At 35.6% G+C, this 25,917-nt stretch overlaps 1 protein-coding gene across 11 annotated transcripts in view; it reads right to left on the minus strand.

Annotated features, from left to right (window-relative positions):
• The window catches only part of PPFIA2 (PPFI scaffold protein A2), a 286,279-nt gene that overhangs the window by 130,689 nt on the left and 129,673 nt on the right, over positions 1–25,917 (minus strand). For 5 of the 11 annotated variants that reach the window (XM_085570346.1, XM_021528045.3, XM_085570344.1 and 2 more), the window contains one exon: positions 10,410–10,472. The exons of the other annotated variants lie outside the window; for them this stretch is intronic. In XM_085570346.1, the coding sequence (XP_085426472.1) occupies positions 10,410–10,472 (63 nt within the window). The remainder of the gene's footprint in view (positions 1–10,409; positions 10,473–25,917) is intronic. 11 annotated transcript variants of the gene reach the window in all.

The following is a 25,917-nucleotide window of genomic DNA, read 5'->3' on the forward strand; positions in this document are numbered from 1 at the left end:
GAAAAGACAGACATCACAGCCTCCTGGGTTGGCAAATCCCTGTGGAGAGCTGCATGATACACTTTCATACAGTAGCATCTAGAGTTTGCTGGGTCTGTATTCTGTGGTGTGCATGCTCTCCTTGAGGGCTTTGATTGCTGCCACCTCCTTTACAGAGTTTAGGACCACCAACATAGGCCATACTCATCTTTACGTAAAAATAACATTGTGACTATAAACACTGGAAATACATTCCTCCTTTTTCTGAGTAACAATAAGGTCTTTCCAGCAAAATGAAGCAGCTCTGAAAAGTGCATTGAACTGCAAGCAGTAAAACAAGCAAACAAAATAATGGCAGAGATATGAACACTAGCTGAAACCAGTGGGAATAAAACTAAAATATGCAAACAGCAACAATCTGTAATTCCCAAGTTGCAGCAGGAGCTGTCCATATGAGTGGCAGAATCAAAAAACTACTCTGCAGATGGCTATTGTATAATCTGGTTGATATTTAAGACTCAAGATGTTCTGCAGGGCCTTCCAGTCCCTGGCTCCCTCACTGTGCTAGGAATTCCCAAGTTTTTTGCCATAGCATTGACCCTTACCTTGCCTTCCTTGTACTAATCTTGGGCAAATCCTTCTGTTCAGGCCAAATAAGTTAATTTATACAATCAGAACATTCCATCTGCTCTGTTTACAGCTAGAGCATGCATGGTAACACAGACTGTGACAGGGATCGTATAAAGAAGACCTCATCCGTAGTTTCTTCTCTAAAGAATGAAAGCACAGCTTGATAGAGGCCAGTTTTTCATAAAAACGTAATTTTCCATAGAACTCTGTATAAATATTTTCTGTTCCTCAAGCATACTAATAAATGAATAAGCACAAAAATATCACATTTCTTAGCATGTGGGAGTAGAATATCTCAAGGTGAGGCCATGAAAAGGATAGAATCGCATGCCTTCAGGGATACCTTTGGAGTATTTTAGACTAGGTAAAAAATACAAATACAGTTCACACATCCAGTTACTAGAAAGGATTTATGCCACAAGATAGTTCCTGAAAACCTGTCTCCTTACCCCTTAAGGCATATTTTCTTTGCAGAAGTAACTAAATCTACTGAATGATGAAATCACCCCTAGGTGTATGTCACCTGGACAGCTGGTTAAACAAGATCTTCAAACTCTAACAGCTTGGTCTTGTCCTCAAAGGGATGTCCCAACAGAAAAATTAACAGGGATGTGTCACCCTTGCACCAAGAATGACACAAGAACAGATGAGGACACAGCATAAAAAGATGAAAAGAAGGCTTTAATGGACAGGAAACTTCAGCATAAATAGACCAACACGACACATACTATTTGATTGGTTAGGTAATAAAAACATCTTTCTCATACACTGTCCTTGAGAGGAACAGAAAAACAAGGTGGAAAAACACCACCTGCGTATTCTTTGGGCCAACAAGTTATATTCCTACAACTCCCTAAAATTCTCACTGCCACAGTGAGAAATGATGGCTGTTTCTCTCTCCCTGACAAGGCTGGCATCCACAAGGATGCTACACTACTTTTGGGCAGAAGGTCATGAGACCCAACTGACAGAATATGTCATAGAGATCACATCTGAAATCTTAATTCAGAAATACTGAACAGATTCTGACCTCTTAATCCTAGTTTTACCCTTCATCTGCTTTTACCAGTTTCATTTGGAATTGGGTTCCGAGTTAAAAAGGATGCAAATGCGTGAGAAAAGAAAAATGAGGAAAGATTACCAGGTGACTGCCCACGACAGACTTTCCAGCTACAGTCCATGTAATTTGTGACAAACTCTTGTTATTTTAAACAGCCAGGCAGGTAATTCACATATTGATTAACTAGATTTGATAACAAAAAAAAAACATACTGAAAAACTGCATCTTCTCAAACATAGCCATCAATCAAAATTGATTCATTTCCAAGATAAATACTGATGTTTACCCAATATTTTAAAATCAATTGAGTTGAAGTGGTTAGTTATCTATCTGTCTTGATCTGCACTAAGAGAAATATCAAAGACAACATTCATGGAAATAATCAAAATGTATTATGAAATTGGAGGATGAAATTTTAAGAAGAAAACAATTTCAAAGATTACAGTTCCTAATAAAGCTTCAGTAATGATATTTCTGAGGAGAAAAAGGTCAAAAATACTTCCAAAATGAAATAAAAAAAAAATTGTAAAACACCTTTTGCATGACTGCAGGAAGAATTAGGTCAGTGTAAGTTTAAGCTAATAACATTCAATGAATCTTCTAATTATTTTGCTCTATCAAAATAGTGGGTCAAAAAGACCAGGGCTAAATTTTCATCTGATCAAAATGAGCAAAATACATTGAAACCAATACTCAATTACTTACATAATTCACCAGAAAAAATTAGGCCATTTTAGAGCTACTTCCCTCTTTCAAAACTGAGTAAGAGGTTTAGGTAATGTGCACAAGCGATTTTTATTTCTTTGATAACTTTGCAAAGTGGAAACAGTTATGTCTCTATGCTTATAATCTTATCACATTTTTGTTTCCTTTCCCTCTCTCCCTAGCAGAGATGATGTCCCTTCAAGGAGAGGCACAGAATGATCTCATGACAAGAAGGCAACATGGAATTATGAGAGGAAACCAGCCCTCTATCACATGTTCTGCCATCTAAATCTGACATCCATACTTTGAAATATCTTTACTGATTCAATACTTCAAAACTGATCCATCTATTCCTCTAGTGCAGTATTAGCTGAATCCATAAGCTATGGCAAAATTTACAAATTGGTTTTGATCCTCACCTGGAGAATGTGGTCATAGAAAGCCTTATTTCATTTCTTCTATCCTATTTCTTTAAAGATATTTTTCAAATTAGTATTTAAAAATGAAAACACTAATTACTTTATGTAAAATTTCTTGTGATTTCTTAGAATCCAATTTTCAGAATTATATTAATACTACTCAGAAACCAGAAATTTAAACAGAGGCAGACTAATCTTTGGAAGTTTTTAAACTAAGATCAGAAAAGAATTATTTTTCCATTTGAATAAAATCTACAATATGTCCAAACGCAAAAATAATAAAGCCAAGAAATAGCTGAATATGAATCAAAATTAAGAAGTCACAGTAGCAAAATTTATGCATTATTTGTCTCAGGAATTATCTATTTGTATAGAACAGAATATATTTAAGAGAGCAGATCACAGGAAGCCTTGCTAGAAGTATTTCACTACCTTTCTTTCTGCTCACTTGTCCCAAAATGTGTTTCTTTTTTTTTTTTCCTTTATGTTTCACTATTAAATATCTTATTTCAAATCATCTGCCTCTTCACGTTTCTCTCTTACCCTATAATTATGCCTTTTGCTATAAAAAATACAAGACAAAGAGGAGCAAAGTAAGAAGCCAGTTGATGCTACTTATTTGATTTTGCTTGGTGTCTAAAATGTGTAATGTGGGGAATACAGCTATCTAGATCAAAAATAAATATTTTACGTAATAAATACAATAATCAGATATAAGAAAGATCAGAAAAAATAACTGATGGATGACAAGCTTCCCTGGAGTTTCTTCTGGGTGTTGTGTTTTTTGTTTTTTTTTTTTTTTTTTTTTTGTTTGACTTTTCTTTTTTGGGCTTGTTTTATTTACTTTGATTAAAAGGCATCTACAATTTAATCAGAAGAGAGTGTCAAAATTCATTCTATCACTGTGTAGGTAACTTTTACTAGGCTTACTACATTTTAATGAAATAACAGTGCAATTTAAAGGTCAGGGGAAATTCATAATCTACAGAAGGATCACATTCCCATTTCTATTATTTTGCAAACAAACTCCTTCCCATTGTAGCAGCATAAAAATATAAACATTGCATTGGAAGGAGAGTTTCTCTAAATTTCTTCTAATAGGTTGTCACTAATGCTCAAAGAAAATAACTATGTTGTATTTTAGACAGACTGTCTAGAGTTGTCACAGTATAGAATTTTCCCAGGAATTTTGTTTGGGAAACTGAAACCAAGTTTAATCCTTGCCTTAGTGTTATATTCCATCATTTTTGTATAAAGCATTTGTGCATTTTCAAGCCAATTGCTTCCTTGAGGCACCAAGGAAACTCACTGCAAAGATTTGGATTTCTCCTCCAGTCTGTCACTCGCAATATCAGTACACTTTCCAATTACTTCTAACTCCAGTCTGCTCTAAGCATTAAACAAGTGCTTAAGCAATACTGACCTTTGAAATAATTCCTTTTCTTTCTCAGGGCATGTTTGTTTCTCCTTCTAGAAGGAGCAACAACTAGCAATTTAATAAGCCAGAACTATTGTCTGGGAAAACAATTACAACAAAATTTCCATCTCGCTACTCAAAATGTAATATATTGCTATATATAATTACAGTACAAGGACTATATTGGAAGAGTGTAAGAGTACTATTTAAGCACCAGTAGCAGGATTACTGTTGTCTAGAAGCTGAGCTCTTACCAAGTTGAGTAGTTGAATTAGCAATTAGGGCCTTTCCCTTAAAATATTTAATTACTTGCAATATATATAGCTTGGTGTGACATTGATTATTTCACTGACTTGGAACTAATACATAAGTCTAAGGAGTTCACAAGTATATTTGATAATATAACCACTAAAAATTCCCAAAGTGGAATGAATAATTTTCTCATTAACATGTTAGAGATGCCTGATGTGCAGCATCAAATCTGGGCTGAACAGAGAACTAGAAGTAGAAATGTCCAGACCACATGACAAGTGGCACCTATTATACCATCATTCAGAGTTTCCTCTGCTGGAACTCAAGATATCTTAGGAGAGGCATCACTGTCCCACTTTAGGCCTCTCTGAGACATCTTTCAAATAAAACTTCACATTTCCATGATTATATCTGCTCTTTCAGTTCGGAGAATTGTGCCATTGAAACTTTCTTCTCCTCCATCTCAGATCTGTTCCTCCCCCAAAGCCACCAGCCCCTGTTCCCACTGGTGTCTCTGATCCTCCACCTGCTTCCACACACCATGCTTAATTAATAATAATTATTATCCCCCTTCCTGTCCATGGATGCCCTTTTAAATTTAATTTTTTGTTTATTCTGGTCCAGGAACTTTTACCCTGGGAGAGCTTTCTCCTCTGCCTCCCCATGGTTCCAGCAACAGCATCACAGCAGCAAGAACAGTTGCCAGCTTCACTAAGCAAAAGCTGTACACCATAAACCTGCATATTTCTAAACACGAAAATAATCTGAGCTGATTTATTTTTCACATGTTTTGGGATGGATGTCATATTCTTTTATTCTTTCAAAGGAATTTGGCAACTTCCTTTTGCCAAATGACTTATTTTCCTGTCATTAACAGCTGATAGCTCTTCTACATCCCTCTTCTGCAAGAAAAACGAAATTACAGAATAGTAAAGGAAAGTATCTAAAACTATCATTGCTATCTAGAAAATTATTTCCTGCACATTAGATCTCTGCCATGAAAAGATTTTATCCCACCTGTTTTCTGGTGATAGGGCTAAGATTTTTCTCAATAATAATCCAAAAGAAGTTACCAAACCAATGAAAACCCACTCTTCTCCCCAAAGCATATTCTTTCCACAGCGAGATCTTCCTTCTCTGGCTGTAGGGAGCTACAGTCTGTGGTGTGGAATAACTTAGATATCATCTGAGAATTGTTTCTTGCAAACCCTTGCAAATGCTGCTACAATTTTCAATTCCCGATTTCCATTTTTCAATCTTCAATCTCTCAAATTGATGCCTTGGGCCTGTGTCAGGCTGAGTGCCACGGGACAGTGTTGGAATGCTTGCAAAGCTATGCCAGGACACGATGCTGTGCATGTAAGAGCATTACCAGGAGGGTGCTGCCACATACTTGAGGACACCCCACTGTTGCCAAGGCATTCACTTGCCAGCAATACAGCTCCCCAGTTGAAAGCATTGCTGCTGTCTCTTGCTAGCTCCTGATTTAACACACTTGGCATGGCTGGCCAGGCAGCAGAACTGCCAGTTGGTTGCCTGTCACGAGATCTGAAGCAGAGGCAGAAATGCTCGGCTGTGCAGCGCGATTTACTGGCCCTGTGGCAGGGAAGTAAGAGGAAAGGGCCAAACTGCTGAAAATACAGAGCTGCAGAGTCACTATCACCGAGAAGAAATTAAAAATATTTTTCTTTTTGCACGTTTATTTGTGAATGAAGTAACTCCTGAAGATTTTAAACGCTGGAGTTCACAAAAAAATTGAGAAAAACTTCCCTGCAATTTTTTTTTTTCTTCCATGGACATAAGTAAGACACCTTATGTGTCAAGAGGGTCTGAGGCTTGAAAGTGTCAGGTGATCACATAAAATGGGTTTCTAGCTTCAAGTGGTAGGTCACTGTTTGGTAAATCCCCAATTTCTATAAAGGTGGAAAATGAGCTGGAGCAGCTGAGCTGAAAGCTCAGGGTGCTTTCATGACAGTCTGAGAAAGAAAAAAGTCAGAAGCCAAAATATAATTACAGGCCTCCAACCTATCTGTAGCAGTTCTGGAGTACTTTTTCTTCTTGATCTCAGAAACGTTACCAACATGGGAAAAAAATATTTCTGCTTCAGAATAAAGGCATGTGGCTTCAATTTAAGAAAAAGACATGCTCAGCTTATTCAAAGGAACAAACTTATAAAAAAAGCAGAATTTAATCCTTGATTTAAAAAACCTTGGAAGTATGGTTTTATTTTCATATAGGAGGAAAAAAAATGCTGCTATTTTAAGGCATCTATATATTACCAATGCTTTCACCCTCTGCCCCCTGCTTACTGCAACCCTCTCAAAAACTCTTTTGAAAAGAACTAAGATTGCCAATGAATGAAAAGCAGCAATTTTATAAGATGCTGCATAACTGCTGAATTTGACAAAATATAAACAAATTAGTCTTTTCCTACAGAGCTCCTGTATAAAATATCTATAGATATGCTCACATGTTGGCTAAAGCCATAAAATAATAATAAAAAATGATGTTAAAAATTTAAGCACATTAAGCTTTGTAGTGAATAAAAGTATTTACCCAAAAAACCCAGTCTGAATCGCATATACTGGAATTCAAAAGACCCATCATTTCAGAGTACTTATACTCTGAGACTTCTGACTACCTCAAAGAATTTCTGAAGGCATGTATTTGTTTAGACAAAACAAAGGTAGTATTTACATCAAAGAGTGTTAAAGCTGATGGTTCGAGAACAAAATGCATTGTTTGCACTTGATTCAATAGTTTTCTTTCTATTTATAAACAGTGAAGCATATTTTCATTTACTATATAGCACAATTTTGTTTTACAAAAACAGATTCAAGTTCTATTCTGAAAAAAAGAGACACAGCATGTTAAATAACAGTCATTATTTTGTTTTGTATTTTACTGTTTGCATTTTCACTGTGGACCTTAAAGTGCTGTAAAGAAAAGAAGCATTAGTGCTGCAATTTTGCAGCAGCTCAGGGTCAGGCAGCCACAGAACTGGATCTGCATACAGAGTGACCTGTCTTTGTCTGTGCACTGCTTCCTGTCATCATGTAATGCCACTGCAATATCTCAGTATGATAGACTGTCCTAAGTGACTATATATCCATCATTAATGTTCATTCAGCCATTTTATAATGTATGTGTACTTTATATATGAGTACTTGCTTGAAATTCTTATCAAGCAATAGTGTTTATGAAGTGGTTGTTTAAAGGCCAATCTATTCAAAAACACAGACAGATAAAATGATATAGGACATTTTGCATGAAGGGCAACAATCCTAGCAGCTAATGTACTACTAAACAAAACAGGAGAAAAATCTGCAAAGCATTTTATTATTGTATATAATACCCATTTTTTTCCCTCAGCTTCTGCTATATGAACAGTTGATAATAATGAAAAATAGAAAACAAGGTTTATGTGATAATAAAGCTAAATAGAAGTTTATAATTATGAAGGTGTAAACTTCACTGAGCACCAGCACACAGATTAGAAATCTTAGTATGTGGGAACCTGTCCACAAAGTTGTACCTCGAAAACCACCGTAATATCCAAATTCTCAATTCTGAATATATTGCAGTTTCCTCCTGAGCTCCAGTTTTATTGCAAGCCTTGCAGTGTTTCCATTAAGCAAAATGACTTACTACAAACCCTTTATATCTAAAAACCTGTTTACATTTGTTATTTATAACATTAAGAAATGTTACTCAGGCTTAAGAAAGCCTGTTTAGTATTTCAGTATATTTTTCTCATGAAGCATCTATTCTATGTTTTCAGTATTTCAAACACTGCTTCTATGTGAGTAGTTCTAGAAATGTATTTTGGGTCTGAGATTAGGAGCCATAAAAGCCAAACCAAATGTATTGTGCCTTTTTGGCTAAATAACTGAGGTTTATAATTAATTACAACTTATTATTAATGTCATGTAATTAAAATGTTGAACCACTGCAACTTATACTGATTGAAAATTTTATGGTTTTGAGGCTATCTTCTGTAGTTATCCCTTTCACGCTAGGCAGATATACAAAGTTGTACTAGTCACAGTAATTACATTAAACATTTCAAAATAATGTAGCCCTATAATTGAAAATTTACCATGCATTCAAACAATATTAGCTGCAGATTTGATAGTCTTAATGCCCACTGTTAAAACTATGGTTCACACAGGTAACAGGGGGGTTGGGTTGTCATTGAATGGAATAAACAAAATTATTTACTTTATTTTGTACTTATAAAGTAGAACTGACTCGCCCTGCCTGTCCTCCCTGCAAGATGCTGGGTGAAAGGCTGAGTGCAGATTTCCACTTTTTGCTCTTGCTCAAGTGCATTTTGATGACTTGCAGATGTTGGTAGGGATTGTATTTTCTCTCTGAACAGGATTCTTTTATAAACAACAGAAATTTTGGTCATTATTAATTATAAATTCAAAAATCATGGAATAATAAAATGCTTTGAGTTGGAAAGGGCCTTAAAGATCATCTAGTTCCAGCCCCCTACCACAGGCAGGGCTACATTCCACTAGAGCAGATTGCTCAAAGAAAATTAAAAGATCACAAACCGTTTTGAAGTAATAGCATGGACTTCTATAACTAAATTGGAAACAGTGCATTTTTCCATGCTCGTAATTTCTGCCATATTGTCTTTAGATATTACTAGCTATTGTCTGTCTATATCACTAGCTTCCATTATAAATGGTACAATTTGCAAATTGAGATACTAAAATTGCACTGGAGAAATTTAAGTCACATTGAAAATTCAGAAGATTGGAGATTAATCATACACTATGTGTTGAGGAAGGGTTTTTCCTTTGCACAGAAGCAAGTGTGAAAATGGAATCAAGCAGTACAAAAATATAGCCAAGAATTCAGAATATTGATCTATTCCAGGAATATATGCAGAAATCCACAATGATTCAGATGGTCAGATGCAGTATCTTCTAAGAATGCAGTGTAAAGAAGTTCTTAGTGTTCCCTTAAAAGCATAAACTTCCCCAAAAAAGACTGGTTTGAGATTATCTTCCCAGACAGGGAGAACAAATTCAGTTCTTACCAATACTAAATCACAGATTTTTCTCTTTTAGATATTAGTTACTTTAGAATGTTCTTTTTCTTTGATTATTTGCTATATCTTCAAAGAACTTAAGGGGATGGAAGTGTTTATTCAGAATTCCATCTGCCAGCTCCCCTATACATATAATATTCTTTAATTGAAAAATAAATTAGTAAACACTACATGGCAAAAAAAATAACTTTTATAAAAGTCAGAGCCACAGTTTTCTCAAAAGTACATCCCAATTTTCATTAATTTTTCCCCATTAATGTGTAAGAGATCATGTTTGTCCCAATGACTTTCCATTATCTAAATAGTTTTGGTCTAAAAAGACAAATGAGTTATTATACTACAAGTGAATAATTTGCTTATTTTCTTAACCAGATATATCACTAATTCTACCTTTCATAAGCAATAATTCCTCCCTCCTATTTTAAGTTATAGTATACATCTGCCTAAGTAATGAAAATGAAATTACCTTCCTTCCACATTTATTATTACACATCTTCATAATCAAAATGCAATTTAGGACAAGGTTAAGTAGAATAAATATAGCCTCTCATTTCTTTCCTCATTTTGCTATTGCTTTTCTATTGATTTCAACTGACAGGAGCATTGAGCTGGCTGGGAAGCAAGGTAAATGCAGAAGGAACTATGAATATATTATCATCAGCTTTATTTAGCTGCACCATCAAACCATACAGAAAGAAATTTCAGCAATTTGGGAATTTTGATAGGCTGAGACCTCACTTGTAGTACAATATTCATTGACCCTGAAATACATAATGTGAAGTAACCTCGAGATGCACAAGCTTCTGTGGGCAACAAAATCAAATTCACATAAGGAGGCTTCACAATTAAATTATGCAAAAAACCAAGATATTTTGAACATACATTAGGGCAGGATATGGTCCTTTGAATGTTATTCTCAATGCTCGTACCAGCAGCAACCGTCATCTGCAAAAGGGGGCAACAGAGATTCTGCTGAATGGAACAAAACTTTGTACAGTTCTATAGCATATTCAAATTACACCATGCTAACAGATTAACCTGATCATTCAAACAACCTTATCTAAGAGGACACTGATGTGGGCTCAACTGAAATTCACATAAAGAAATTGAAAGTATTGTTACATCTCCTGGCTCATGAAATACTGAGAACAACCAAACAGTAGATCACTTTGGTGTTCTGCACTGTGTCCACAGAAATGGTCTCTGAAGCACTGTCAAACAGTCTGAACACTATAGAGGAATAATCCCAGCTCCATGGCTGACTTCTACCTGAGGTCCCCATATAAAGCAAGAATTTTACCCGTTTGTGAAGTTTGAAGAAAGTAGCACCTTCTCCCCCATATTTACACATCTTATGGAAAAACATCAAAATAAGCCTATTAAATTTTTAGGTACAATTTACCTATTAAATTGATAATTTTTTTGATGCTGAGACTTTTTGCATCAAGCAATCATAAAAGTATAAAAACTGTAGGAAAGAAGCTATGTGCATTTAAAACATCTGGAAATCCCTTCAGCTTCTGAAGAGTGTATTTTAGCATTGAATACTATTAATTCTCCTTTTTATCACTTTCTAATTTATTTCTGCAAAACCCAATAAATAACAATTTTCTTTAGACAGACCTCAACTAGTAGGCAATCTGACCAGGTGGTATTTCTTCAGATTTCAAAATTTACATCAGAAGATATTAACAGACATTTTTAAAAGTTGTAAATGTAAAAACCCCAGCATTTCTAGACTAAACCATTAAACAATTTCTTTCCACTGCTGAAAACATATGTAACAATACAGACAATGTTCATGCTTATTATAGTTGAGCTTAATTTCTCAAAGTAAATATTAACCTAAGCTTTATTTCTGTGATTTACTAACTCAAAGTAAACCTGGTATTTAAAGCAGGCAAAAATACAGTCTTTTTGGATTCAAGTATTTTTAGCATATGGAAAACACAACTTATTGCAAGATGTGTTTTACAGTGAATTTACTATTATAATTTGAGGAAGTTAAGCCTGACTGCATATTGCAGCTTACTTTCGCAGTAAACAAAAATGCACGCATTATCATTATATTTAACAAGGGCCACAGGCAGGTATTCACATTCAGCTATCTTCAAATCACATACTCTCAATGATAATCACATTTTGATTTATAACAGTTTTAAATACTGGAAATATTTTTAAACTTTAGTCTTTTAAGGGAGAATTAAGCAGTCATATAAAAAAAAAATTGACTTTTAAGAAAAACTCCCTGTATGCTGACAAGTTCTTGTTTCTGTCAGATTTCCCTTCTTTAGATTCACAGCCTTAAATATATGAAAATATTTTTAAAATGCTATTCTCTTTACGTTTAAAAGATTTCACTTCATACAGAGCAGCTACTTTGGAAAAGAATTTCCATGCAAAACAACTTCATGTTAATCCATGTATCTTGTTCAGATGTATTTATACCACCACCATTGTTCCAGACTTTTTTAAGGAAAATACAATACATATTGTATCAGCATGGCACTGTTTTAAATAAACAATACTTCAGCACAAGTAAACACACACATTATAAATTTTACTTTTTTACATCTTTATTTAATCATGGTTCAATGGTTCATAAATTACATCTCAGTGTATGTATATATATACATACACACACAACTACTAAAAAAAGTTGAAACAAATGCATCTGGATCAATGTGCAAATAATTTATAAATTTTTTCACATTTTAATTTCCATATGTTTGACATATGATTTTTCTCATAATTTTGCACTTATGCTTAAAAAGGTAGATTTACTGTATACTTTTGACTGCTGCATCTGAGCTCTATTAACTATTCTTACTGTTTATCACTGTTAACAGCAATAGTCTCTAAGAGTATCATTATTTACAAGATTTGAAAAAGTATGATAGTTTACCCCCTCTTTCCCCTTGTAAAACTGGGGAAGACCCACAAAAGACAGTGACAAAAGGTATAAAATGAATTAAATTGAATTCAATTCTAGCGGCTGATGGGGTTTAAGTCCAGTATTTTGAATCTTGGGAAACTTAACATAGTTGGAAGTTATGACCCCTGATACTTCCATGTTATAAGGCTATTTCCTATTTGAAATGTCAAGTATAAGAAAAATGAAAGAAATATTCCATCAGAAGTATAAAATTTGTGCATGAATTCTAAAATTGTTTTTCTTCAAACAATGTTATGTTGAGGCAAATGCATCACATTGTTATGAAGATATTACTGGCAATCACTGGAGGTACAAAAATCTATGAAAGAGTTAAGCATTGTAAGTAGTGCAGCAATTTCCATTCATGCATGTTGATGAAATATTTATTCCATTCAGAAATGCATCTAATGGTATAGCATCAACTTACTATTTTGTACCTTAATAACTACAGCATACTTGAATTAATATTAATGACACTGCCTATTACAGTTTGGGCTTTCTCTGAAAATGTTTAACAGAGGAGAAAATTAAAGTTTATCAGAAGAGAAAATAGGGTTAAAAGGGAGACAAAATTATGAAAATTAACCCCTAGAATATGCATATATTCTTATTTGGGATGAGTACCTTGGCTACTATTTGCTGTAAACCACATGCAGGGGGACAGATCCTCAAGCTGTATCCTACTGATGGACTTAGAAATGTTTCCAGTTTACTTCTGATCTTTCTTTTGGATTTCCACACATAAGAGCCTTGTGTGAGGCTGTGAAACATCTGAAAACATTTTCAGAAAATGCATTACCTACAAAATGCCCTCTAGGTGCATACACAGCCATGCTACACCTCCTGGAGTTCCCAAGACTGCATGATCCAATAATCACAAATAATGGTACACATATGCAGCTAACTGGCCTGCCTTTCACAACCAGATAGAAATAGTGACAAAGGATATATGAGACTATAATTTCAAATTTCTGTGGAAACAATAAAATTAAATTTTACCTAATTCTCTAAAATAACCTATGAGAATTAAGTCAAAATTCATTAATTCCAACACTGGCATTCCTAACCTTACAACATGAAGCAACTGCATTTTTAACTAGTTACTAACACTGGGTTTACAAGTGATCTTGCTATCCAGGTCACATGAAAAAGAACATATTTTCCTAAGCACCAACATCATTAGCAAGTCCTCAGTCAAAGCTCTGTTAAAAGCAGGAAATCCTGCACTCAGTTATGATATGAGCAGTACAGCTCTAATTTCAAAGCCACATCCAAAATAAGGGCAGAAAATATACAAGAAAGTCCGATTTTATAATAAGTGGTATGAAAAGCTGCTGGAAAATTCAAGAATACTCACTGAATAAACCTAATTTGTTATTATATGGAATAAACCATGGTAGAATATTTCCCAGTTTCTTTTTTATTCTGTAATGAAGATTTTGGACAAGTGGAACCTAATTACTAGAAAATGATAATCCTGCTCTCAGAAACAAAAAGTCCCCCTTGGAGCAAGACTTGTACATATGTATGCACACACTATACATATTATATGTTTGATGATGATAGTCTCAAGGTGAAATAAAGAAGTATAAAGAAGTAACAAAAACCACCTATAAGCCATTTATATCAACATAGCGCTATAGTATTTCTGTTGACCTGTACACACTTTGTCCATGGGAGCACTCCCACTGAACTGCTGGGAAATTCTTATCACTGCACAGTGAAATCTATATGCAAAAACTGGCAAGATCTATTCCATAAAACCTAATATGTAGAAAGACAGACCTGGCAGTCTGAATAAGAGTCTTGCCACAGTATTGTTACATGACAGAACATGTAAGCTAATACATCATTAAGTGAGCATTTTAAAGAGAAAATAAGATTAAAATATATTTACTTGTATGAAACTAAGTGATCTTTCTAATTATTATTTGATTTATCCTTTTTAAAGTATTTTAATAAAATCACCATAGTTAAAACTAAATATTAGATTTACACTATAAAATATTTACAGTATTCTTGTAGGAGATTTACACTATAAAATATTTAGAATATTCTTGTAGGAGATGCTTATTACAATTAATAAAGATCCCAAACACTGATCACAGAAGCATCAAGATCGAGCCTTTGTGCTGTACCAAGGCACAGAAATAATTCAGGTCATCATTAAAAATGTACTCAATAAAAAGACTCTAAAAAGGAACAGTCTGAATAGCTCTCACTCAAAAATGAAAAAAAATATTGCCTTTCCTTCCTAATTGTCAAATTTCCTCCACATAAAGTAATTTCAGACTAGAAGTTTTCTTTTTTATTTTAATTACAAGTGCAGAAAAAGGACATACTCATTTCACAGAAGCACAGAATCATCAAGGTTAAAAGACACCTTCAAGATCATCTTCATTGGCCATCAACAACACGCCACCACCATAATCACCCCTCAGTCATATCTCCGAATGCCAAAGCCAGACATCTCTCCTTGAGCACCTCCAAAGACAGTGACTTCACAACCTTCCTGGGCAACTTATTCCAATGCCTAACCACTCTTTCAGTGAAAAAGCTTCTACTAACTAATATCTAATCTGAACCTCCTCAGCAGTGGCAGCTTAAGGCCATTTCCTCACATCCTTTCACTTGAAACACAGCAGAAGAATTGGATGTCAATCCCCTTTAGCCTCCTTTTATCTACGCTCAACAACTACAACTCCCTCATTTCAACTGTGGTTCAGATTCTTCACCAGCTTTGTTGTCCTTTGAAAGTGCTTCAGCACCTCAACAACCTTTTTGAAATTCCATATTGTGTAAAATTATGAAACTATAAGAACATTGCACAAACATGGAATCCAAAGCATATTTTTTTGTGTTACCCTGGACAGTGTTATAGTTACTGGCTTTCAAACTAGGTCTGTGGAAATCATGCTGACTACTCTTTTGTTCTAATGAAGCACAAACTCTCTGATATTTATGTTCCAGGTTCAATTCCAAGTAATTTTATTGATAACTGGCATGGAAGAGAGAAGAAAGGGAGGGAAGGAAAGAAAGGGTTGAGTGAAAGAGAAAAATGAAAAAAATAAACAACCAAAGACACCTACAGTGTTTTCCTGTACTCCCTGAAATCCTGCCCTATAATCAACCAGTTACCAGACCTGCCCCCAGCTGACAGTACCAATCTCTCTTCTCCAGGCTGTGAGGAAGGAAGAGACAGCAGTTCACACACATGCACATACTGCCCTGCAAAAAGACAAGTGCTATTTAGGAAGGTGTGTTAAGACTGATGCTAAACTGCTCACATGGCCCGTGGAGAACAGACCTGCTGAGAGATGCAGGCTAGATGGAAGTCAAGCACACCTGAGGAGCCTATACAAGTCTCAGAAACCTCACAGATCTTGTGAAAGAGAGAAATCTCCAAAACCAGACAAGGATCACAGGGACTATCAGTTTTGATAAGGACAAAACTAAGAAACACATTCCAAACACAGTGACTCACACTTGCTCTGATTTGAAATCTTTGTGTCCTGTAATCATATTCTTATGAATGACTACAGCAGACAGCAAAATCCAAACCATGCCTAGATAGCTCTCTACAGACTCATACAACTTTGACTGCCCCATAAAGGCCAGGTGACACCTATTCAAAACCTGCTCCTGTTTCACTCCTCAGATTTGTACATAAAGAAAAAAACAAGTCAGTGAACTCACTTATTTTGCAGTAATGCATATTCCCCTCATTTTTCTGAAGGCATGTGCTAGCACATCCAGTTTCTTTCAGAGGGACAGTGCCCTCCGATCATCTGGAAGCAGGGTAAGGAGAAGGAAATGAGGGTGAATGCAGAATACAGTCCCTGCGAGCCATTCTGCTCTGCCTGGGCTCTGGAGGACTCTGAACACAGATATTGTGCATGACTGGGAGACAACAACAAGGAGCACCTGGAACCTCATTTATAACTATAACCTCATCCTAAAAGCCCAGGAAATATGGCTAAGACTGTTAACACAATTTTTTCATAGCCTGCCCCCTCAAGAGAAAATATGTGCACAGATACATAGATATCTGAAGTCTGGAAAGCATTTTGGTTGAACTGTTCTTAGTTTGATTTTTTCTTTTAAGTGTTTATTCTTCTAGGTAAGATGCTGCTGAAAAAATGCAGCTTGCTCTCGAAGATATGAATGGGACAGGCATAGACAGTGGCAATTTCTTGAGGATTTAATGCTACTCTACTGGATCAGCTTCCAAGCAATCCATCTCACAGTACAGCACTTTGCAGGTCCTGAACAGGCCAGAGCTATCACATAAAATCCTGCTGACTTAAAGAAATTATTATTTAAGTCACTATTTAATGGTGGTGGTATAAATAATACAGATAATACAGATTATTATCTGTATTATTTTAAATAATAATTTATAGCCACTAGCTTTGCTAGGCACTTTGCAAGTACAGCTCTGAGAATAGTCCTTTTATGAACAAGCTGGGATACATGTACAATATTTCCAAGCACTCTGCTGCTTTTGCTTCAGTTACTTTTTCATGTGAGTATAGAAGCCTAACTCACAGATTTCAGGTACAGTAGTTTTCTTTGCATTTAAATATCTCTTTCCCAGTTTTTTGAGATACCAAAAGGCACCCAAATACCAAACAAGCATGCACTGTGCAGCAAAACATTCACAATTTACACACAGTTTCAGGACCTCCGATTATGATGCTGCCAAGCAGCTTAAAGCACAAATTAACAACATTTGGTCTTTTTCTTGGTTCTTCATAATGCTTTTGGCAACAGCCAGATGTCAGAAATCAGTTCAACTTCACATTAACATCATTAGAAAAATAAGCAGTGGCAGATGCAGTCAGGAAAACTACACTTTGGAAAGACAAACCTAAGGTGGAGGATATCAGTGCAGAGGGGTTTTGTATTTACATAAAAATAAGCTGTGAGGAAGAGCCTGAACCAGAAGTCTCTTTTTTTACTGTCTCCTGAAGGAATCTGAAAATTAAGAGTACTTATGGAATTGAAAACTATTATTTGCATTAGACCTTTGATACATTTTCACATTTTTCATTTCAATAGCGCAGGAAAATCACATATGGATCCTTTAAATTATTTAATCTTGGTGCAATAACTAAATAACACAACTTTTTGACCTGGTGCCTCTGAGGAGGGACCCCAAGCAAAGGATCTGCAGTGATTTTGTATCCTCACATTCCAAGCAGAACAGGCTGGGGGCTGAGGGGTCCTGCCTTGTGTCTGTGTTTCTGACCCCAGGCACTGAACCTGCACACCAAACTACCTGCTCTGAATGCATTCTTCAACACTATCTTAGGATGAAATGCACATAAAACTGGTTATTCCTCTCCAGTAAATAGTTCAAATGTAGGCAAGTTGTCAAATGTAGAAATCTAAGTTCAAGAGGTAGACAAGCCAGTCTTTCCACAAAAACTTCCATGTACATTAGAAAAAGAAATTAAATTCTAATTTTAAAGGGAAGAACGGAAGAAATTTTGAGGTAAATCAAACACAGCTTTGCAAGTGAAGAAAGCACACAGGCCTATTTGTCTTTATGCATTGAACCAGCACGTTTATCCACAAAAACTTTTTAAAACTGTTTTAAACTATCACCTTTGACACTGATTTAAAACAACACCACACTGACTGAAAACCTGAATTTTAAATGCTCCAAGAAGAAAATATGCTTTGGAAACTTTTTGCTTTGTTTTCTCCATATGCAACATTCCCTTCAGCTACTTGAAGCATAAATCAGACAAATTTCCTCACAGAGCATGTTGGAAGAGCTACATCTTTAAAAAAAATAAACAGAAATCAATGTTGAGAATCCGTTGAAGATAATGACAAAGGTGCTTGAAGTTGTGTATACCAGACAACTTGAGGAAAATAAGACAGCTGGGTACATCCATGAGTCCTGTTTTCTTTGCTATGCTGCTTCTAGCTCCTGATGCTGCAGCAGGGGGCCAAGGAGTGGTCCAGGAAAGAAAGGGTTTTCTGACACCTATGATCTTGCTTCTTTGCACACAGATATTTTACCTAGCCAAGAACACAATTTTCAAGTCTAACAATAATTATCATGCCCATAAAAAACAGACAAAAGCACAGCTTAAAACACTAATTTAAAGAGCAAAGACTTCCCTGATGACAATGAAAATAATGTAATAAAAAGACTAAAATACTACTCTGGCAACCATTTTCAAACAACCAAAGAATTAACATCAAAGCATCACTGGAGAGATTTTTCCTATGTTTTTCTGTCTCACCTCTACACTAACATGAAAGACTCCAGATCCAGACAAAAGTGATCTTTTTGAGTTCATTGAACTCCAAATATAGACAAATGCATATATAAAAAACATAGGATCTGGTTTGCAACACATAGGTGTTTTGTTGATTAGTGTAAAAAATCCAAATTTAAATAATGAGTATCTGACAACACTACTAGTAAAATTTTGTAATTTTAATAAAAATTAGAATTGTCCAATGTTTGTTTTTAAAAAATTACAACTTTACATCTTATCATTGAAAAGTTGTCAAGTACAACAACCTGATTACATTATGTACATTATGCATCCTTCAAGTATTACTTTTATAATCTGTAAAGTGTCCATAAAACATAGCAAGAAAGGGAGAAGAAAGATATGAGCTAGTTGGGCCCAGAAGAATCCCCATAAAACACACAGCCAGCCATCATGATGTACTGAAGACCTTAGTTTTCTTAGTAGGGCAAATTTCCTAACAGTAGAGCAAGGGCAGATCAAAAATCCCTGACCAGTTAAAAGACCAGTCCTCCAGAGAAGAAACAGAGAGCACAACTAGGACAGAGAATCTGTACCAAGAAAGATGAAATTGAATGATGTACACACCTTATCTAATTTAAATGTAACTAAGAGTGCTTGAAGTTAAGAGCTCAAGATTCCTGACTGTTGAGGGAGAAAAACAGGTTGCTTGAAAGGTGACTCAGTATCTGTGGATTAGCTAAAATTAAATCGTTTAAATGTAGCATTACCCTCTCTCTTTGCCAAAAAAACCACCAGCCTTTCTTCTTAAGGAATGACAAGCATAGGCAAGGCATTTTGCTATTGAATTGCATTTTTCCTTTGCAAAACAGAATACTTTACTTCAAAATGTTGTTTCCTCACCATTGTAGCATCATCACCGCCCACTGGCAAGCACAGGGAAGGGAAACTTCAGCAGCTGCTAAATACAGTGGACTTTCTGGTTGGTACTAAAGATCACAGAACCATGTTTTGGCTTGGGTTGGAAGAGACTTCAAAGCTCTTCTAGTCTCAACATCTTCCACTAGACCATGTTGCTCAGAACTCCATCCAATCTAGCCTTCAACACTTCCAGGAAGGAGGCATCTACAAATTCTCTGCACAATCTGTTCCAGTGCCTCACCAACCTCACAATAAAGAATTTCTTCCTAATATCCAATCTAAGCCCACTCTTTCTCTTCAAAGCCATTCCCCCATGTCTTTTCCTGAAAATGCTCTTGCAAAAGTCTCCCTCCATGCTTCCTCTCCCTTCAGGTACTGTAAGGCTGCAATTAGGCCACTCCAAAGTCTGCTCTTCTCCAGCCTGAACAATCCCCATTCTTTTAGCCCTTCTCCACAGGAGAGGTGCGGCACCCCTCTAATCATCTTGGTGGCTTTCTCTGAAATCACTCCAACAGGTCAATATCCTTCCTGTGCTGGAGACCCACTACATCTCTGACAGAGGGAGGCTGAGCTGAGTTTCCACCTTTTCCAGTTTCTGTTTGCAATGGACGCGCAGCTGCCAAGCCCACATCTTGGGAAACCCATAACATGATGTTCCCTAGAAGTAGAAAGCTAGAAGTGCCAAGGGGATACTCACATTCCTAAATTTGAATATGCAAATGCAAGTATTTCCCGGGCAAGTCGCCCCAATTTTGAGAAAATATATCCAAGGGTGACAGTTCTCTATATTCTTCAGGACTTTTAAAATTAATCTTACTGGTGACAACAGGAAGGGTACAGGACAATGAAGTGTCTCTTTTAACTAAAAATTATATTAACTTAGCAGTTACTTCACTGATTCTAAGGTGTATTTCTCTAATAATTATCATTTTCATGGATATAGAAGAGGTGTACTGTTAGGAACACCTCCTGTGATTTTTTTGTCCTTCCTTCCTTGTAACTTCAAAATATGATTAATTCCTGACCTTTTTACATTTATTTATTGCTTTCAGTTTAGTTAATGAATGTTCATGACATTAAAATGGGACACTACAATTTTTTGAGTTGAAACATTACTTAAAATTGTAGCAGTATTCACAGGAAATAAGCTTGGGAAGAGTTGGTTACCAAAATAATGACATTTAGTCAATATTTTGTATATAAATTTAATGCTATCCAATTGAATAAGTTGTGTTCTGAATGAACTATATTATTTTTCACCATATGGGTATTAATTAACACACTCTCCAGACAATGGCTTGGCTTCTGTACTTGTGTGCATCAAAGGAACACTGACAGAAGACATGGCTAATAATATATGAGTCCAAAGGGTACTGGTTTTAATCATTAACACTAGCTGTGGAACAAAGATACATCATTATATCAATACATGCATTCCTTTGATAGTCTCAGCTATGACTGCCATGTAAGCATACTTAACAGAAGAATTGTCTTTTTTAGCTCAGAATCCCACTCTTTTTGTCAACAGTTCTCCCTCTTTTGATAGCTTTATTTTACTCATTCATCAGTCTCAAAATGAGGGGTTTAATAAGCATCTATAAGAAAAAAGATACAATAAATTTTGCAACCCTATGTGATACTGAGTAGTTCAAGAGTTCACAGTGAGAGAAATACCCCAGTGTTTCTACAATAATATGGACATTTTAAGGAATCATAGTTATGATCTCATGTCAATTTGTTTTGCAAACATACACTCTTTCAACCATCATTTTGGTAAAACTGAAAAAAGAACATTTTAAATCCAAATTTAAGTGAGTTTATGTGGTTATGCAGCTTCTTCAGTTTCACAGAATCATAAAACTATGCCATAGTTTGGGTTTGCTGTTCGTGAGTTACCTGATAGAAACTACTGATTTGTTATTAAAAAGAATTATATGCATGACATTCTAGTGCAAGTTTAGTTATCACTCAAGCATTAAAGCTGCCTGTGTCCTGTCCCCCACTGTAACTCTGAAACATCACCTCTCTTTTAGTTCTGTCTCAATTACTAAAAGCATTTCCACTACAAGACTACAAGTCAATATTCAAAGGACAAAGCCTCCACACCATGCCCTACAAATCCACAGTTGTGATCCCACGAGCCTGATAACCCTTTAGGCTGTGACAAGCGCAGAGTGGAAGGTTTTCCTTTTCTATTTTTGTATCATGCTGCCAAACAACCAGACCAATTATTCACTGTCACTGCAACAGTGACTCCAAGGTGATCAGATATTGCAATGATGGGCTGGTAGGAGACTCAGAAAAAATTAGTCTCTGCTTTTCACTTTCCTGAGGGATTAAAATTAACCCTCTTTTCCAGTTTTTCTAAGACTCATCAATATCTCTTCATATTTGAACTTCACAACAGAATTCTGTCAAATGGTAAACCACTGAAAGAGTGCAACTGGTGCCTTTAGTAAAAATCTCACTCATATAAAAGCCTGGTTGGGTCTGCTACTCCAGAGATTTTATGGTTGTAAGTCTCAAAGACTGAATGTCAATTAATAGATGTGGCCTCCTCTGTAGCCATCTATTTTTAATTCCATCAGAGGCTTAGTGTTAAACATGTGATGGAAGAAATGTTAGTCAGAGGAAAGCAGATGGGATAGCTAATTTTTCTTTCACAGTGTTTACACAATGATGAATTTTTTTTAACTCTCACAGCAGAAAAACAAGAATACCCCACACACATATAGCAGTATTCCTCAGTAGGCTTTAGACAGGAAAATGCCAAGTTCTGACCTGGTTTTATCACTATGTAGCCTGGCAATAGAATATATGAGCAAAGGTATGAGTCTACAGTCCATGCCAGTACTCCACAAGCTTCAGGGGCTGCTCAGGTGTCCAGGCTGAACACACCTCACTGTGTTCATCTGGAGCCTCCTGCTGCCTCAGTGCATGTGCAAGATGCGCACAGAACAAAAAGTACATTTTATAACTTATTCCTTATCTACATAAAAGCAGGCAAAGAGTAAGAGTGAAAAAGCCCCACACAGACTGTGCTGACCAGACACAGAATAGAACAAAATATGCCAGCCATGAGATTGGCTGTCTTGTGCCACAGAAGACCTCTGAATTTATCCTGAATTACCTTGCTGCAGAAGGGAAAGCAGCATAGCTGAACCAGTGGTGTGTGATGTCTATGAAGAAGGAGCACTCACTAACCCAGCAACAACCACAGAATACCCTGATTTTGTATCCAAAGCCATAGCAATAATGTGTTGAGCAAAAGTGATTATTTTCATCACCAAGATACTTTGGATAGTTCGCAAAGCTTGATTTTGGAAATTGAGAAAAGTTAAATATTTTGTTAATCTGGAATTAAAATATGTCTCTACATTTTGTATATTGCTCTGCACCATGCTATGCTGAAGTGTTAGCTTCCTTGAGACTGCAGTCTGCTGCATAAATTCATGGGGCTCCAATAGAGAAGATGAAATTATTAACATCTAATAAGAGTTGTCTCTAAGATATTGGATGACTCAATTGACTCTTATAATAACCTTCAAAGTTAAAAAAAATATCAGAAACTCTAATTTAAAAAAAGTACAGATTCTTAAGTAAAGCTTGTTTAAAAAGATGTAATTTCAATAAGAATATCCATAAATTGCAATAAACAGGTTGCAAATTAATGTTCTGTTTGCATAAAATGATGAAGATAAGAAATAATCCCTACAGCTGCCAGAAGGAGAGTAAAAGAATCTACTGCTCTGAGGCAGTTCTGCTGAATTAAGTCATATGGAGCACAAACATTAAACCCTTGCATGCTGTGTAGAACAAAACTATGCCACCCACATGAGAAAGCCTCTCTAAAAGTTCTAGATTCAAAAGGCAGCTAAGACAATCAAACTCATTCAAAGTATGCAATCCAAGTACTTGATCTGCAGTAAAGAAGATGCAGACTGCAACTTCTCAAAGCTATGTTGCTTATGGCTGAAGAATTCCCTTCAGATTTGTCTGCTGTGTTAACAGAAGTGCAAAAGAATGGAAAAACATGAATGAACCTCACTCATTTTTCACTTTCAAGGTGAGCAGAAGCAAGTTCATCTGTTCTGGAGAAGTGAAACAAGAAACTCTTAACTAACATCAAGAATATTATGGATGAATTAATGAATTATCAGACCTCCTGTCTCACACATTTACTTATTTGTAATTATGCAAGACAAACAAACTGCAACTTTTACTTCCCAATGAGTATCATTTCAGGTTACTTATGTGTTCTGAAACCCGATTTCCACCTTTAGGGCCACATAAACCACCAGAGATATCCTTAAAATCTTTCAATGGTTGGGTATCATTTTAAGTTAATTCCAGATTAAAAAAAAATTAACTTTTCTCCAGAATCTCCAAAATATAGCTTTGTGAAATATTCAAGGTATCTTGGTGATGAAAAAAATCACTTTTGCTCAGCACATTATTGCCATTAAATAGATATAGACTAGATATATTCAGTGCTGCTTTCAAGAAAAGCTGTTAACAAATACCTTCCAAATAGCTGATTTCATAGTCTTTTAGTGCTCAAGATTGTTCTGACAAGATATATTTATCTATTGAATAATCATCACTACTGTCAACTGACCTTATTTTTAAGAGAAAAAAATAACAGTTCTATCACCCCAAGAACTGTAACCAATATATACATTCAATATATACAATCCTTTATAGACCTCCAAGAGTACCAAAGCATGAGGTGGTGATAAAAAAATAAACCATGTTACATTTGGATCTGATGATTTCCCAAACACACAAGAATACTTTGCTGTACTTGGTACACCAGCATTCTGAAACCACACTTAGGAGAAAGGGCTGGTTTAAAACAAATATCTCACTTCCTTAAAAGTGGAATACTAATACTGCTAGTACTATTAAATTTCAATTAGCCCTTTGTATAATTCAGGAATTTATCTATGTACTTTTCCCCATGTCACTTCCTGATACTATATGAAAAAACTTGCATGAAAAAAACTACTTACACCTTGAAAGGGGAATCAAGTGTCATATCTTCACCTACTCATGTTTTATTACGGTTTTGAATCCTTATATCTTTCATTGTTTATCTTCCAAATTACACACTGCTAATAGACTCTTGTCTCTCCTAAATTACTTGAGTATTGAGATTTTCAAGTATAAATTATAGTTCTAGACATGCACTGATGATAAACTCAATTGTGAAACACGTAAAATGTCTTAAAAAACTGGAAGTTCCAATCATTTTTTCCAAGTACAATAAGCATGACATGTCTTACATAATAATGTACTCTTTTCTGTATTTCCATCTCTGTTCCATCCTTCCCTTAATTTGAGATGCCAGGTTTTTATGCCATGCAGTCTTTGTAGTCAGGATTATATTTCCACCTTGCCTGGAACAGTGGGACCTCATGCTTAATTAGTAGTATCACCAATATTGAAAAGTGTATAGAGCCCCAAACAGTCCCAATGTATAGAGCAGTACATGTATAGTACAGTCCCACTATATAGAGCCCCAAACAGCCCCAAGTTAACAAGAGGTGCAATATATCTGAAGAGAACAAATGCTGTAGGTCACAATGATGAAAGCATAAAAATATTCTTTGTAAATATTATAGTTAGTTCAAGGCCTTTACATGAGGCATAACCTTATAATAAAACCTTAAAAATTAAAGCCAGCAGGGATGGATCAACAGAAATCCTCCAGATTAGGAATCTATAAAATCGTAAGACAGAAGTGGAGCAACAGGCAGCATTTCTGGACAGGGCTGATGACTGCTGGCCAGCCACCCATCATAGAGAGCTTCACTTCTGTTTCTGAAGGAGTTAAACAACTAAGGTTGAATATTGACCTTGGACACCTGGAAAAAGAGGAAGTCCTTGGTATAGGTGTTCAGATTGGAGATGATTCAGTTTCTGACACTGAAAATTAAAACTTAAACTGCAGCCTTTGCACAGTTAGGGTAAGCCTGAAAATATGGACTTGATGATTTTTTACTTCACAGCACAAACCACAAATTTTACAAATTTTACAAAAATTAAAAACCCCAACAAACCAAATGAAACCAAACATTGTGAGATGCAATGGTTCTAGGAGTGGTCCTCAATTTCTCATGAAGTGCATGAATAAAGATATCCACTTCATTATATATCTTATGCCTCCACTATATCCATCAAATGTTGTACCTACTCTGGGCTCATATACAGCTCAGATGAACTCAAGTCACAAGCAATGTAAACTAAAGCTTGCATTCTATTTTGTTTTATAAATTAAACCTAAAACATTATGTCC

The sequence above is a fragment of the Lonchura striata genome, chromosome 1A (genome assembly GCF_050655825.1).
Source record: "Lonchura striata isolate lonStrDom1 chromosome 1A, ASM5065582v1, whole genome shotgun sequence".
Taxonomy (NCBI): domain Eukaryota; kingdom Metazoa; phylum Chordata; class Aves; order Passeriformes; family Estrildidae; genus Lonchura; species Lonchura striata.